Source organism: Drosophila busckii, chromosome 3L (genome assembly GCF_011750605.1).
Source record: "Drosophila busckii strain San Diego stock center, stock number 13000-0081.31 chromosome 3L, ASM1175060v1, whole genome shotgun sequence".
Classification (NCBI taxonomy): Eukaryota; Metazoa; Arthropoda; class Insecta; order Diptera; family Drosophilidae; genus Drosophila; species Drosophila busckii.
Window position 1 is genome coordinate 6,011,420 of NC_046606.1, and position 17,355 is coordinate 6,028,774.

The following is a 17,355-nucleotide window of genomic DNA, read 5'->3' on the forward strand; positions in this document are numbered from 1 at the left end:
AAGCAAAACATAAACAGCAACAGCAACAGCAACAAAAAGCAGCAGCAACAACAACAACAAACAATTAGAAGTGTTGGAATAAACTAACAACAATGGGCAACAAATGCTGCAGCAAGCGACAGGATCAGGAGCTAGCCTTGGCCTATCCCACTGGTGGCTATAAAAAGTCAGACTACACCTTTGGCCAAACGCACATCAACAGCAACAGCGTTGCCGGAGCCGGTGGCATCGTTGCCAGCGCACTTGGCCACAAGCACAACAATGGCGGCTCACTGGATACGCGCTATACACCAGATCCGAATCGTGGCCCACTCAAAATTGGCGCCAAGGGCGGTGTCGACATCATACGAACGCGCACCACACCGAGTAAGTGTTAGCCCCACCACCACCACCACCACCGCATATTTAATTAGTTTTGCCCAAGGACCGAGCGACAGGCCAAGCTTTAACCTTTATGCCAGGCCAGGCCAACTACATAGCAACTGCTATATAAATAAAACGCATGTGTCGTCTATTGTGGCATAATTAAAGTTGTTGCCTCAATGTCTCTAGTGACTCTATTCCATACCCTTTGCCATTTGACAACTTGCAATTTGTTTGTTTGCCTTGCAAGGCTAAACCGTAGTTAGGGCCAAGCGATGTCAAAACTTATATTTGCAGTGTTAATGTGTGGTGCCCTTTAACCTTGAATGAAGCTACTCGAGCAAGCAGCCAAGGTGCGTGTGCGGCTAGCAGAGGAAATGAGAAAATAATATGCTTTGTTATGTAATTTTATAGAAGAGCTTGGTATTTAGCTGCTCTGTGTGTGACTAATTAATAGAGCTATAAATAATATTTAGTGTAGGCTTGAGTTATTTTTTGCTTAGACATTGTAATTAGCGCTCAATGCTTAATAACTTTATGCTTAGCGAGCTGTAAGTCAAGATTTGAATCAAATTACAGCTGAGGAGGTTGCCTGACTTGATATACGCTTTGTCAAGAATTTTTATTCAATATGTGGCCTATTATAAGCTCTAATCTTTCAGGTAATCCATATCAAAATACAGCTAACGAGCCTATCTAACTTTATATACGCTTTTCCCGAACTTGACTTCAAAGCTGTCTGCCTCTAAATATTCCACACTTTGCCTCTACTTCTAATCCGAAAGGGTTTTCAATATTAAAAAATTGTACGAAATGTTATAGGCTCTAGTCAATTCATTATAAAATTTGGGACCAGGCTACCTAACTTAATATACGCTTTGTCTGTACTTTAGTACAAACTTTCAAAGTAGAAAGAGCTTCAAATATTCTTTAGAATATTTAGAGTCTAGTCTTCCATATATTTCACACTTTGTCTTTACTTCCAATACAAATTATGCTTAGTTCTTTAGGAAATCGATTTGTAAGACAAGAATTGAATAAAAGTTCAGGCTACCTGACTTGTTAAGAGCTGAGCTGTCAGATTCTAACTAATTCTAATTCCTCTACACAGTTTCAAATCCCCCAAGGGCTTTAAATATTAAAGAATTGCATGGCCTGTCAATTCATTATGAAATATACAACGAATCTACCTGACTTGATATACACTTTGTCTCTGCTTCAATACAAACTTGCATAATGGAAAGGGTTTCAAATATTCTTTAGGTCTAGACTCTAGTCTTCCATATATGCTTTGTCTGAAATTCAATATTTTCAAAGCGTAAAGTGTTTTTACTATTCAAGAACTATTATTTCTTTTATGAAATATACTCAAGTGTATTTAATCTGTCACACTCTATGGTTTTTTTTCTCTTTACACTCTAGTCAAGGGTAACTACGTGTCAATTGTTGTTGCAGTAGGGTCAGGTCAGCTAGTTAAGCAGTGGCTGCGCCTAATCAGCGCTTGATTAGCTATGCCATTTAGCATTGCACGTCATTAAATACTGAAAGGGGCATGAGAAAAGCCGCTTAGTTCTTGTAAATCGCAACAAATGCGTTGACAAAGGCTGCGATTTGTGCGTTGACTTTGTCAGCACGTTACGGCCATAAACAGGGCAAGGCAACAACAAAAAAAAAACAGCCAACAAGGCAAGCCAAGATTTTTTTTTTCTGTTATTTTTTGTTGTTACGGGCTAAATCAATTAGCCAAATGCAAGTCAGTGCCAGCCAAAAAGCGTTTGCAAATGAAAATTGTTTCGTTTTATCCTTGATCGATGACATTTTTGGTTGCTGTGTGGCGCCTCGACTCTTGGGCTGGCTGCAACTCATTAAGCTGCAATTAGATTTGTAACTCGATTTGCCAAATTTGCCAATTTGCCGCCCTGTGCTGTAGGGTTGGCATATAAATTGCAATTTGAGCTACGCCTCGCTGCCTATAAATCAAATTTAAAACCAACAGACGGCAGAAAATTGTCAACTAACTTTCGCTCTCGCTCCTGCTCCTTCTCTAGCTGGCGTGCCTGGCGGTCTGCCGAAGCGACGCGTTGTGGTTGCGTTGTATGATTACAAATCGCGCGATGAGTCTGACTTGAGCTTTATGAAGGGCGACCGCATGGAGGTCATCGATGATACCGAATCCGATTGGTGGCGCGTTGTCAATCTAAGCACACGCCAGGAGGGACTCATACCCTTGAATTTTGTTGCCGAGGAGCGCAGCGTCAACAGCGAAGAGTAAGTCAGCACAAAAAATTTCTGTGCACTCATGATTCTCACTCCCTCTCTTCTTTGCAGCTGGTTCTTTGAGAACGTGCTACGCAAGGAGGCGGACAAGCTGCTGCTGGCGGAGGAAAATCCACGCGGCACTTTTCTGGTGCGTCCCTCGGAGCACAATCCAAATGGCTATTCGCTGTCGGTTAAGGACTGGGAGGACGAGCGCGGCTATCATGTGAAACACTATCGCATTAAGCCGCTGGACAATGGTGGCTACTACATAGCCACAAATCAAACTTTCCCCTCGCTACAAGCGCTGGTCATGGCCTACAGCAGTAAGAGAGCCCATCAAAAATAAACTACCAATTGCTTTTGCTCACATTTCTTTCTTATAGAAAACGCGCTTGGCCTGTGCCATATACTATCGCGTCCCTGCCCCAAGCCACAACCACAGATGTGGGATCTGGGCCCCGAGCTGCGTGACAAGTACGAAATTCCACGCTCCGAGATTCAGCTGCTGCGTAAATTGGGTCGCGGCAACTTTGGCGAAGTCTTCTATGGCAAGTGGCGCAACAGCATCGATGTGGCAGTCAAGACGCTGCGCGAGGGCACCATGTCCACGGCTGCGTTTCTGCAGGAGGCGGCTATAATGAAAAAGTTTCGACACAATCGACTGGTGGCACTCTATGCCGTTTGCTCACAGGTTAAACTAATGCCCAACACTTTAATGCGAATACTTTATTAAAGACCTTGCTTTGATTTTGCAGGAGGAGCCCATTTATATAGTGCAGGAGTACATGTCCAAGGGCAGTCTGCTGGACTTTTTGCGCGAGGGCGATGGGCGCTATTTGCATTTCGAGGATCTCATCTATATTGCCACACAGGTCGCCAGCGGCATGGAGTATCTGGAGTCGAAGCAGCTTATACATCGCGATCTGGCTGCACGCAACGTGCTCATTGGCGAGAACAATGTGGCAAAGATTTGTGATTTCGGTCTGGCGCGCGTCATTGCCGACGATGAGTACTGCCCCAAGCAGGGCTCACGCTTCCCAGTCAAGTGGACTGCGCCCGAGGCCATCATCTATGGCAAGTTTAGCATCAAGTCGGACGTTTGGTCCTACGGCATTTTGCTAATGGAGCTGTTTACGTACGGACAAGTGCCCTATCCGGGCATGCACAGTCGCGAGGTGATTGAGAACATTGAGCGCGGTTTCCGCATGCCAAAGCCGACAAATCATTACTTCCCCGACAATATCTATCACTTGCTATTGCAATGCTGGGACGCTGTGCCCGAGAAGCGGCCAACGTTTGAGTTCTTGAATCATTATTTTGAATCGTTCTCAGTAACGTCTGAGGTGCCGTATCGAGAGGTGCAGGATTAAATCACACAACACATCACACACACACACACACACATACATTTATACATACATATTTACTATAATTCTTAAGACTTTTAAATGGCAAAAACAAAAAAGAAGTAAACAAAAATCCAAGGCTAGGCGTATTAGTTGTCAGTCACATTTACATTGACATAACTCTATATATGTATGTGTATGTGTTATACATAATTAATTGAAAAATGCGACATTTTATATTTTACACGCAAAAAAAAAACACAAAAACAAAAAACTATTTTATAATTTATACATATATATACCTACTTGTATGTACTATTGATATAGCAAGTATTTAACTAGTTTTATAAGCTTAAAGTATAACAAATTGAAACATACACACACCCACTAACACACACACAGACACACAAAATGGCAAAGAATTTCTTCAATCGAATTGCAGCAGCTTGCAACAAATATTTAAATGCTTAAGTATTCAAAACTAAAAACAATCTTTAACTTAAACTCTCTTGAACTCTGCTGAATTTTTGTCGCAAGAATCATTTTATTTATACTATCCCAACAAGTATTATTATTGCTGCTGTTACTAAAAGAAAAAACTCCCAATGATGGCATTTAACTGTTAAAACTAAAAACTCCATTTACTTCCATGTCACTTTATATAATTTGTAACACATAATAAAGTAGTAGTTGAGGCTAACAAATAAATTATACAAATTTTGCCTAGGCAGTCTTTAAACTGTTGCTGGCTTATTGAGTCGCTTTATTATAGAAATTTGTATAACATTTTGTACAAAAGAAAAGCAAACTCACATACATTGCAAAAAAAAACTTCTTAGTTGTGTACACACTAACAAATAAATGTTTATAGTAATATTTAAGTTTATGCCAAAATTTATAATTTACATCTAAGCACAAAAAATGAAACATAAATATTGAAATTTATATGCCTTTGTTACAAAATGCTAAAATAGTTGAAATTTTATTACGAGTTCCTCTCTATCTCTTTATCTCTCTCTCTCTCTAACCCAGCCATATACACAATTGCAGTCTCAAGGGTTTCAAATGCTATATCACATTTCTAAACCAATCTTATGATAAACAAATACACACAGCATTAGCTTAAATTGAACAACCATTTAGCACAAACACACATGTTTTTTTTTTCTGTGTAGGTATATATACTTTAATTTATTTGATTATATATTTTGTTGTAGCCTTAAGTTTTCGTTTAGTTATTGTGTTGGCCATTGTGTGCACATTTGTAGCATAAAACCAAAGCTTAGCATTTCGTATTCAATTTATATGTATTTGTAATGCATTTCACACACACACACACACACTTACACTTTGAAATTTAAGGCAGCTTAAACAAATCATTGCAATCATTGTATGTAATTGCATTCAACGTAAATTTAAACGCATAAATAAATCACATAAATAATAATATTGTTATAATTAATATGTAAAAGGCAAACTGAAATTGTTTAGCGTAGTTGATGAATTTTTGTATATATACTTGACATAATATGTAGCAATAAATAATAATTGAATTCAATAAAAACAAACAAACCAATCATACGACAACAGCAAATAATAATAATAATAAATTATATATGCATAAAATGCAGCAGCGCTGGTGGCACGTCGTAACCAAGTGGCAGCAACAAAAGCAAACAAACAAAGTAAAAAAAACCAATTTATATACAATATGAACAACAAATGACATTTTTATACAATACGGCAATCAAATGGATAGATTTATAAAATTTATCAGCCTCAGCCTTTGAATTTTTGGTGGCGCGTGTTGCCAGCGCTGGCTGCAGCGTAAACACTGTCATATAATTAATAATAGACTATAAACTATAATAATAAACTATGCTAACACTCACAACAGTTTAATATTAACAGTAAATCTAAAAATAAAACTGAATTTAGCTGATGTATAACAAAAACGAACGAAAAACAAAAAACTAAAAAAAACAATGTGTCGGTTAGGCGTGTATGCATTAAAATAAATCAATAAAATAAAAACTAAATATGTCATAAATGTTGAAAAGATTTTTAATTCAATACCTTTCATTGTAACTTCATACTTTTAATATTCTCCAAAAGGGTACTGCAACTTAGCATATAATTGTTTATAATCATATAAGGTATTATATATAATTATATAGCAAGGTTTTGACTGAATTAACGTCAAATGCCTGCCAGGCAGCCCCCAACAGTATGCAATGCTTTTGCGCTTAGCATTTGCTACAAGTTCGTTGCCTAAGTCATTGATTAGAAACACTTTGTTTTTGTTGTTTTCGCTTTTTTGGATACCAAAAAAGTTGATTTTTATTATTGTACGATTCGTTTTTTTTTTTATTATTATGTATATATATATATTTAATCATAATAATGAAATCGTTTCGTTTTTAAAAATTGTTCAAAGGCAATAATGTTTTACATAATTTATTATGCATTTGATTTAATGAAGTGCGCTAAGAAAGTAAAGTGAGAAATACGTAATACTTATATATGTAGCTTTCGTTGATGAAGAAGACTAAGCACAAATGTATTTTGATATCTATGCAAACTTGCAAATTGAACTTTGATTTTTTGGGTTGTAATTTTGGCTAATACTACAAGCTAAGAGATTCCAACGTTTGATAATGTTTGCGTGTGTGTGTGTGTGTGATTGAACTTTAATATGCTACAGTAATTTGTAGTTTATGGTTAATTGTTATATACAATAAATTCGTATTACATTTATTTATTGTATGTATGTTTGTATTGTATGCGCATGTGAGTTGAATTCAAATTTGGATTCAACTATAAGTCATACGCATGACTCTAAGGCTGAGTGTGCAGTACAATTTGTTATGCTCATTACAATTTGTTGGGCTGGCCAACTGCATACTAAATATAATAAATGTATATAAATGTTAGATATTAACTGCTGTGTGTGTGTGTGTGTGTGTGTGCAATAAAACAAATACTTATAGCATTCATTAACTTTGGGGCAATGCTATAAGCAAATGTTTTAGCACTTTTGTTGCCAATTTTACATGCTACTACATGTAAAATTGGTTTGAAGTTATACAAGTTATATATTAACCCATATAGAATATATAGTGTTAGTGAAATTTACACAACAGTTAGTGGGACTATGCAATAGTTGCCTGTATTAGTACAAAGTTAACTTTTAAATTACATTTATATGCGATTAACTGAAACGCAATGCCCCATAGTACGCCATAACTCTATTACATTTTGTTATAAGACTTAAAATAGCCACCGAGTAATTATATTTTGTTAAGACTTAAATTAGCCACCGATTATATACTTGATTATTTGAATGCAATGCAACAAAAGCAAATACATATACCATATATGTAGATATATATGATATAGGCAAGTGTTCTATCACATTTTGTATTCGAGTGCAAATGGTAAGCAGCAAAAATTTAAGCTTATTGCTCAATTTACATGCGTGCCTAATGTTTAGTTGTGTAGTTATAATACCCAATAGAAAATATCTGGATTTGATGATTTGATTATATTTCAATTGAAAATACAAAACCAAACCAACCATTTTTAATTAAATCAAAATTGCTGTCATAAGGCAATTTTAAAGTTTTCAAAACTGGTTGGTTTTAGAATTTTCAATTTGTTTGCGCTTGTATTATAGATTATATATATATATATTGAATTCCAATAACAAACTATACACTAAGTCTGCTGCTATTAACGTACAAAATGCACTTGTGTGTGTCTAGAACTAATTGTATAGAATTTTCTATAGTTGTTGAAACGCTGCACATTGCTGCTGCTAATGCACTGTTAAGGCTATGTTAATTAACATGGCAGTGTGTGCCAGCAGTGCAATGCCGCAATTTCTCAAGCCTTCTTACATAGCTGAAGATATTTGTTGTGGCTGTGCATAATTTGGTTGCTGTTGCTGTTGCTGCTGCGGCTGTTGTTGTTGCTGCTGCTGTTGTTGCTGCTGCTGCTGCTGTTGTTGTTGTTGTGGTGGATGCTGTTGTATGGCTTGTATGGCTGGGGGCAATTGTATTGGTTCTTGTTGTTGATATTGTTGCATTTGCATTTGATGTTGCTGCTGTGCTGCTGCTGCTGCTGCAGCATTCTGCTGGGATGTGGCTTCCGATGTCTTCAGGAAATATGTTATCAAGTCGATGGGCAGCGGAAATACGATTGTTGAATTCTTCTCCGCCGATATGGTATTGAGTGTCTGTGCGAGAGTTATGTGTATATCAATTTATTTATGTTAAGTGCATTGACCTCGAGCTCCTGCACTTACCTGCAAATAGCGCAACTGCAGTGCGGCCGGTGAACCGCCAATCACCTCGGATGCTTCGCGCAATGCTCGGGACGCCTTCTGCTCGCCCTCGGCGGCAATGACTTTGGCGCGTGCCTCACGTGCCGCCTCTGCCTCGGCAGCCATGGCGCGTTGCAATTGCACGGGCAGGCGCACATCCTTGCTGTTGGTTGGCCGACAGATAAAAGAAGCTAAATTAGCTCTGTGTTTATTTCTTTTTGCTTTTCTTCTTGCAAACTCATTTAGCAAATGGCAAATGCAATTTAAGCTGCTCTTAAATTGTCTTTACTTTAAGTAAATACTTTAATTTAATTCTGTTGCCTTTTTTTAACAACACTAACTTCTTTTTGGAACAAAGCGCCACAAACTGCGCATATATATTGTATTGATTTCAGCTATATATCAGCTCAAACGCAATGGAAATTTATTGCACGAATTTTTTTGCATTTTAAATGTGACAGCAAAAAATGCATTTTCATAAATTTTCAGCTAGACTGACAGCGGCAGAAATAACATGAAATTGACGTCATTGAATTAAAGTGCAAAATATAATGCAATCAAATTAATTTTAAGCGTATTTGCATAAAATTAAATTTAAATGCCATGGCATAAAGTTCGAAAGTTCGACTAATGCACAATTTAATTATTTTATGTTGCAAAAAGTATCATAAAATTATTTTAACAGAACTATCAAAATTATAAATAGTGACAAATTTTCATTAAATAAATGTTTAAATTCTTTGGCCAAGCTTTGGTCAATTTAAAGAGCTTTTTGTATTCCATAGATACAAATTTATCAATATCGACAGCCTTAAAAGCTACGAGAGCAAGCAAAAATAATAATAATTTAGCAAAGGACATCAACCGCAGAACATTTAGCCTGCCCAAATGTCCATTTTGGGAGGCACGCACATTAAATCCCAAAACATATTTTATTAGCCATAACAGCAACAACAACAATTTACTGGCTGATTAATTTCATAAAAAGCATTGGCAATAGCAAAAAAGAAATAGCCCCAAAGCGCTGTCATAACAAAATATGAAAATAATTTTCATAGATACGCACAAAAGGCCAAAGGCCATGGCTAGAGCCAGAGCAGCTGCCATCAAGTTGTTGCAGCTGCGCCGACATGGCTACTAATGTTTAACTATTGTTGTTGTTGTTGTTGTTTAGACGTTTGACAGGCTGTCAGTGCGGCAGCTTTAAACACTTGGCTAATAATAAATTATGGCAAAACTGTATGACAGCAGCAACAAAGGCCAGTAACACATAAAAGGCAACACGCCTACACGCCCCCAACAGCACTTTATAGCTGACATAGAAACCTTTGTGAAAAAAAATGAAACTTGTGCTACTTACATTTCAACACGCTCAACTTTGATGCCCCAGGCATCGGTGGCTTCGTCTAGCTGTACCTGTATTTATGATTTGGCACACAGCACAGGTGTGTATGTATAAGTATAAGTATGTATATGTGTAAGAAATATAGCAGTAAAAACACATTAGTTTTTGTTTACACATATTGCGCTTGTAGTTAACTGTGATGATTTCAACTTTTTGCAGTTGCAGTTTTTTGTATTGTGGGTCGGCGCTGCAGCATCCTTGAAACATTAAACTGTACCAGAGAAAAAAAAAAGGAGAACACTCGCTGCTGCTGCAGCTGCAGCACTCGCGTCTAACGGAGTAGAAGAGCCAAAATGGCGGCCAAGCATGTTGCTGTGTAACTTTGGCATGCGAAACGTGTTTGATGGCGCGCACATTGGTCACAAAAAGGAAAAGGCCTAAGGCCGACTACTATATACATGGCTAACTAACTAAAAGGGGTAAGTACTACTATACAAAACGCTTTAATTTATTGAAAGCAAATTGATTTATCGCTTGCTACTTATATACAGTTCTATATTTTATATATAGTATGGCACCACTGTGCAGCTGACAAGCCGTAGCCTGTGCTGATTTTGAACTATTTTTCATATGCGAGAGCGCACAGAAAATAAATAAATAAAAACAGTGAGAGACGGCGCTGGCCGTAGCTTTAGAATTTGGGTTAAGTTTGCCAACAGCAGCAGCAGCAGCAGCAGCTGGCAGCGCTGACTGCGGCTTAAAATATTGTTTAGCTGCGCAGAAACGTGCAATAAATATTTAAAGCTTGTTTATTAAAGTTGAGTTTGGCATAATTAGGCGACTCGGGCGCTCGGGCGCTCGGGCGCTCGGGCGCTCGGGCTTGTCTGTCTGACTGGCTGGCTAAGTCAATTAGGCGCGTCAGGACACTTGTATACTATTTATGAGTGCAGGGAGTGGTACGACTGGGGGGTTGGGTTGCTAGTTGTTTTAAGACTCACCTGCATGGTGCCGGAAATCGTCATACGCTCGCTGAGTATCTCATGCAAATGCCGAGTTCCCATTGTGTTTCGTAGAGTAGTCTGTGCCAGTAGTCTGGTCGAATGGTGTGCATTCTCCACGTTCGCTATAGAGACGGTCGCATTTGATACGCGATAGTAAACCACTGCATCCACCGAAACCGTAACGCTATCCTTTGTCAGAACCTACAAGATGCAGTGGTTGCAGTTTTCTCATTTCTTTTCTAACATCTACTGCTCTAAGCAATTGTTGTATATAAATTGTTGTTAGCCACACACAGACAGACATACAGACACATATACATAAGCAGAAGCGAGTGATAAGCTTTGGACACAATTGCATAAGTTGCCGTTAGCAGCAGCTTTGTTTGTGTGTGTGTGTGTGTGTATCTGTATCTGCAAGTTTTTGCATATCTTAGCTGCTGTGCACTTTTCGCTGAGCGTCTGCACTTGACTTGAGCGACTTGTATATTTCTTTATTAGAACTAAGTGCAGAGTGCAAAAGTTCGAGAGAGAGATAGAGAGAGAGAGAGCGAGAGGCGCTTCCATTTTGATTATTGCTCTCTATGCATGTGTGTGTGTGTGTGTGTGCGTTTCTGTGTATGCAAAGCCATTTTGCATTGTTTGCTGCATTAAGTCGAAGCGCTTTATGCATACATAAAGAGCTACAAGCGGTATTACTTTTGAGCAGCGCATCAGACTCAAGAGCATCGCAGTTACAGTGTATAATATTTGCCTTGAACAAATATTGCTCTATGCTCTCCATAACAGTTGGTTAAATCAAGAAGAAAATACAGACATATTACACAAAATGAACTTAAACTAAATTGCATTTGGAAAATTGTTTGTTAGAGAAAAGATAGAGCGCACAGTTGGCGGCGGGGTGGGTGGTTGCTTGGTTGGTTGGTTGCTTGCTTGCTTGGTTGGTTGGTTGGTTGCTTGTTGGGGCTTTGGTGGGTTAAAGTTTTTCTTTGTACGCTTTACTTACACGCGGTCGGTCACTTGCCTGCCCCGAAAAATCGAAAACTTTTTTTCTAGCACAGGCATAAAAAGTTTTACGAGCAGCACAATGGCTGTCAGGCCGACAGGCAGTCAGGCAGGCAGGCAGTCTAGACCGCTTTTTATAGCTTGTGGTGGTGGTGGTGCAGTTGGTGTTGGTGTCAATGTTGTTTGGTGTCAAATGGTGCTGAGTGTTTGCCTATTAGCATCAAAATGTTCAACTGCATAACGAGCGAGCAGCAGCCAATGGCTTAAAGTTTTAACTGCAAGCAAACAGTGCGTATGCTTGATTTAATTTAAGCCACAATTAGGTTAGTGGCAATTGTAGTAGCTACACTACTACTGCTGACAATGGCAGTATGCGCATTGCCAACTGAATTTGCCTTTGTTTGCGCTATGCTAAACTGCTCTAAATCAATTTCCAAAGAACAATGGCTTATATAAACTTGCACAATGGCTGCAGCTTACAGTTTCTGTATGTGTGTGTGTGTGTGTATAAATTGGCTGTAAATTGCTGTAGGAATTGCATAAAAGGTGTATGTGTGTATTAGTATATGCGTGTGTGTGTGTGTGCTATAGCATTAGAGCGCTTTAGAGAACAATAGTTAGCAAAGTTTTTTTTTTTTTTTTGTTGTAAAAACCAAACAATTGAAATTGAAATGATTGACAATAAATGAAATCAATATTGTAACGCAAAAAAGAATATTTCTTTGTTTAATTATTCAACAAATTTATACACTGTAACAGCTAAACTAATGAGCTTTCAAATTATAATTATTCATTACTTATTACAATTTGCACAGTATTTGAATTTTAACGTTTGTATTTTGAACTATGCACTGAGCGCAAGAGTGGGAAAGACTTTCAAAGAGCGAGACAGAGTGATAGCTGCTAATTTGCTTTGCTTTATATTTAGGTCTAAGCTAGGCACAGGTACTACAAAATGCTTTTTAGGGGGATTTCATTTATTTGCGCTAGACTCTAAACTTGGCTATGCTAGTTGCACTTTGTGGGCGGGCGGTCGGTCGTCTATATAATATATATGTACACATATCTAGGCAGCTTATGGTCAGTCTTTCATGCGAGTTGTGCCAGTTGTTATTTGATAGATAGTTTGCTATGTTTTTGGTTTTTGGACGTGTGGAACCCACTTGAACCCGACAGCCTAAACCACGCAAAACACACATAGATGAACTCGACATGGATTTGCTTGCTTAGCATACATACGCAATATATAGAGCGTGCTGGCTGCTATATATTGTTCAGTTCAGTGGTATATATGTATGCTATGCTTTAATTGTTGTAGAGTGCGTATGCGCTCCATCGCTAGTGCTCAAACAGATCAAATGTTATAACGATTAGTGATACAGTTTACAAATACAAGTATGAATTTGGTTTGGTGTGTGTATTTTGGTGTGTGAATTTTGTCGCATAATGGAAACCAACATTAAATGTTTTTATGCATGTGTGTGTTGTATGTATGTGTGTTTTGTTTAGATTTGATTTTTATATAGTTTGTTGTCTTATAATTTATTTTTATTGTTTTTTTTTTTTGTTGACAGTTAGAAAGCTTTAGACATTTATGGAAATATATATTTAGCATGCTCTCAAAAATTATTCGAACGCTTAATCGAAGGAGGAAGAGAGTGGGGGGTATCAAAAAATTAAGTGCATTTCTTGGTATAAACTTGTATCTTCTGGGCGGGGGGTTTTGGGGGGTAACGGTAACGGTTTGAGGTTTTTGTCTTTTGTATATATTTGTTTGGTTTGCTTAATAAAACTAACTTAGCTCAAAAATAAAATCAATATATGTTGTATATAGAGATATATTATATAGAGGTATTATATAGTGAAAACAGTTATAGAGCGTAGGTTATATAGACAGTTAGAGAGAGATAGAGATAGAGTTAGATAGAGATAGAGACAGTTGAAAAGTAAAAGATACATTTAGTTTAGACAGACTGCTTAGCGAGCTGAAAGTTTACACATAGCTAGTGTGTGAAAGAGATAGCTATAGACTGGTGCTAAAAAGCTGTTTAAAGGTATTTTTATATCAATAAGTTTTCACTGTATGTGTGTGTGTGTGTGTGTGTGTGTATATGTGTTTAGTGTTGCATACTTTACAGCTACACAAGACCTAAGCTGCATGTCTATAAACATTTATAAGTGACTGTGTTTGTGTGTGTGTGTGTGTGTGTGTGTGAGTGGGAACGTGTGCGTGTGTGTGTGGGGCTGGCATACCCTGTGTTCAGTGAACAAACATTTTCATATTTATTACTTGCAAGCGAGCCAATTCGTTATTTTTATTTTGATTTTTTTTATTTTTAGTCTACAGAGTGCTATAAGTAAAATTTTGTTATCACCACCACCCACCCACCAATTTGAGTAATGTCTAAAGTGCATTTAATGCTCTGCTGAACACAGAGAATCTTTCGCAGTTTTAATATGCTTGGCATTTGCTTATCATATAAATATTTTCGTTTTTTTTTTTTGGGTTCAGTTCTAATTGCAAAATACAATCAGATGTTTCAACTATGCAAATTGTAATAACTTGAAGTTAAAGTCTTTAAAAAACACACACACCAACTAACAACTAAATGTGTACATTTATATAGTTTGCACACATATGAATATTTAAGTAAAGAAATACAAACTGAAAAGTATAAACATATAGAAAGAAATGTATGCGACACGTAGTATGCACTTTTCACACAACAACAAATACAACAACAACAATAATAACAACAACAGCAATATGACAACTCGACAAAAGTGTATTTTGCTCTTAAAACATTTTTGTGTATGTATTGGGGTAGCAAGAGCTTTACTCTGTTGCAGTTGGCAGCGTGTGTGTGTGTGTGTGTGTATGGAGTGGCCTTCATGCGTTATAAAACTAACAAAAAAAGAAAACACACAAAAAGTGTAAAGGGTTTGGTCGTTGGCAAAAACAAATATAAAAAGCCACAACACAAAGTTTTTAAAAAACTTTTAAAGTTGCGTTTACTTTGTAAAATTGAATTATAACAGTAAAAAATGCAACATAGCACATACTTAGCTAGCAAACAACAAACAGAACAGAGCAGTGTGTATTTATTAAGTATACGCTACGTAAGCAAATGAGCAAATGCAACCAAAAAAAAAAAAAAATTGAACACACGCCAGCAACGCAGCTTTTGTTGTTGTGTGTGTATGTGTTTGCTTTGGTATTTGTATATGTCTTTTGTGTGTTTTTTGGTCATTGAAAGTTGAAGACAGAGAGAGTAAGAGAGAGAGAGAGATAGAGAGCGCGCGCGTAAGCGAAAGGAAACGCTACGCAGGAAAACGCAAGTCGCAAATAGAAATGAAAACCAAAGTAAACAGCATGACATGCGATGACAACAACAACAACACACATATATAGAGAGCAAGGAAACATAAAGTAGAGGGCAAAAAGAAAAACGTTGCGTATGCGTAATTCACGCTCCAATTGCGTATGTGTGTGCACATGTGTGTGTGTGTCTGTGTGTGCTTTTGTCGGCAAAATCAACACAACAACAACTGTAGTATGTCTGTCGGTGCTTACAATTGCCATATGAGCAATTTTGTGGGTGAACAACAAAAAGAAAGCAGAACACAAAAAAAAATGTATAAAAGGCTAGAGTTCAAAATTTGTGTGGCTTGTGGCAAAAGCTAAAAGTTTGTTTGTGTTACGCGTATTTTTCACATTTTTTAAGTTGACAGCATTTAAATTGTTCATGAGTTATTATTATTATTAAAATTGCATGAACGGTTTAGTTGCATGTGATGTTTTGTTTGCGTGTGAGTGTGTGTGTGTGTGTGTGTGTGTGATTGTATGTGCGTGTGTGTGTGTGTTTGTGTGGCACTTACCTCCTGCGGTGGCACGTCATAGGTGCGCGTACGTAGATCGACACGTGCATACGAGTCGATGCAGGGCAAGATGAAGAAGATGCCTGTGCGAATGAGAAAAGTTTAGAACTTGAAGTTGGCCAACTTATGCGCCATAGTTTTTGGCACACAGCTAATCCTTAACCCCTGAACGCCCCACGCACTTCAAAAAACCCCCCGCTTATACCCCCCAATGACAGCTTTGCGCGCTAATTTGGAGCAAGTGCAGCAATTAACACAAATTCTGCTCACTGGCGTCGTCGCACAGCTGACACTCGAATTTGCATAGCAACTTGCCGACTGTGTCACTTACCTGGGCCTTTGGCGCCGCCCTGCATGAGCCGGCCCAGGCGAAAGATAACCGCACGCTCGTACTCCTGCACCACCTGCAAAAATATGTATATAGTTATAAATGTAGCGACAGTTGAGAGCGAGAGAGTGTGAAAGGAAAGAGAAATGTGCAAAAATGAAATTGAAACTAGTGCTTAGAGTTTTGCCAGCCACGAATTGCGGTTGCGCTTGAAATGAAAAAAATGTTAAGCGACTGAAAATGATGCAATGAATTCAACAAAGATTTAAACTTAAATGCATATCACTAACTCTTGATTTATAGCCAACGCTTGGGCAGCAATTTGTGTTTTTTATAGCTTGTGGACTTACCTTGAAGCAAACGAAGAGACTGAACGGCAGCGTTAGTATCACAAGTGCCACGGATAGAAATATTAGCAATTTTCCACAAGTAGATGCCTTGTCGCTGATTTCCTCGTCCGCTGTGCAAAAGAATGTGCCAAAAGCAAATGTTTAAAACGTTTATAAAAAGTAGCAAAAATAACGGTATACTGCTGCTGCAAATATTGAGTACAAGTTAAATAGTTTAGACTTGCCAGAGCGGCTCGCTCTCGCGCTCTATTAAAAAGTCGAAAAAAGTCTATGCGCTGCACAAAATTTGATTGTAGCATACTTAGCAGCGCGCGCTTTCAAGCGCAGCTTAAGCAAAAAAGTTAAGAGTATGAATTGCTATTGGAAAAACATACACGTAGCTTATTTAAACTTTTGTTGGCTTTCATTTTTTACTTTAGTTTATAATATTTGCTATGCCAAATTAGTGCGACTTACAATAGAGAAATCCATGTGAATGTTTTGCTTGTGTATCTGCAAGAATACGTAGAAATCAATTGAATGTCAAGAAAAATAATTAATTGGGTCTGCAAGTTGTGTGTGAGCTGCAGTTTCTTTACACACACTTTGTTTCGATTGTTTGAGCGTTGCATGCAGCCGACTAAACTAACTAGCTAGTTGACTTGATTAACTACAGCCTGCTGTTCAAATCATAATTCATGCAAGCCCATGCCCATTCAAATGCTATTTACAATGGCACTTTTTGTTGTTGTTTTTCTACTACAAGTTGGCAGCTGCTGGCAATTAGCGTCAGTTTCAATTTACCACTACATTGAGAACTTGCAACAATGCACAGCGACGTTAGCAAAGTGTTTTTAACGAGCTCACAGCGCACACACACACAGTGAGAGAGTGAGAGAGAGAGAGACAAACAAAGTGGTTACGCAAAATAAAATGAAAAGCATAAAAAATACACAAAAATTAAAATGAAAATGTTGCAACTTTGGCTTGGCTAGCGGCAAGCTAAGCCACAAGCCCAAAGCTGTTAAACATTTGCGCTGTATCCTCAGTAAAGTTTTATTGAAATTGATTTCGAAATAATTGCAAATGGCGTTGACGTCGGATGCGCAGGCGGATGTGGCAGTTGTAGGTGTATCTATGTGTGTGTGTGTGCGTTTGACAAATGTAGGTCTATAGCTA

At 37.8% G+C, this 17,355-nt stretch overlaps 2 protein-coding genes across 8 annotated transcripts in view; one reads left to right on the forward strand and one right to left on the reverse strand.

Annotated features, from left to right (window-relative positions):
- The first annotated feature begins 45 nt into the window (after positions 1-45).
- LOC108598478 (tyrosine-protein kinase Src64B) lies at positions 46-4,232 on the forward strand. The gene is made up of 5 exons (XM_017985128.2): positions 46-366; positions 2,412-2,631; positions 2,692-2,945; positions 3,006-3,313; positions 3,378-4,232. Exons 1-5 carry the CDS (start codon positions 93-95, stop codon positions 3,990-3,992), a joined length of 1,671 nt encoding a protein of 556 aa, XP_017840617.1. The 5' UTR covers positions 46-92; the 3' UTR covers positions 3,993-4,232.
- Positions 4,233-7,632: 3,400 nt separating this feature from the next.
- The window catches only part of LOC108600032 (band 7 protein AGAP004871), a 28,803-nt gene continuing 19,080 nt past the window's right edge, over positions 7,633-17,355 (reverse strand). For 3 of the 7 annotated variants that reach the window (XM_017987359.2, XM_017987355.2, XM_017987357.2), the window contains 8 exons: positions 16,654-16,689; positions 16,198-16,307; positions 15,851-15,923; positions 15,520-15,602; positions 10,636-10,839; positions 9,653-9,708; positions 8,275-8,455; positions 7,864-8,205 (listed from right to left, as the gene is read on the reverse strand). In XM_017987359.2, the coding sequence (XP_017842848.1) occupies positions 7,864-8,205; positions 8,275-8,455; positions 9,653-9,708; positions 10,636-10,839; positions 15,520-15,602; positions 15,851-15,923; positions 16,198-16,307; positions 16,654-16,689 (1,085 nt within the window). Of the gene's footprint in view, positions 8,206-8,274; positions 8,456-9,652; positions 9,709-10,635; positions 10,840-15,519; positions 15,603-15,850; positions 15,924-16,197; positions 16,308-16,653; positions 16,690-17,355 lie in introns of all 7 variants that reach the window. The other 4 variants (XM_017987358.2, XM_017987354.2, XM_017987353.2 and 1 more) reach the window with 3 other exon arrangements.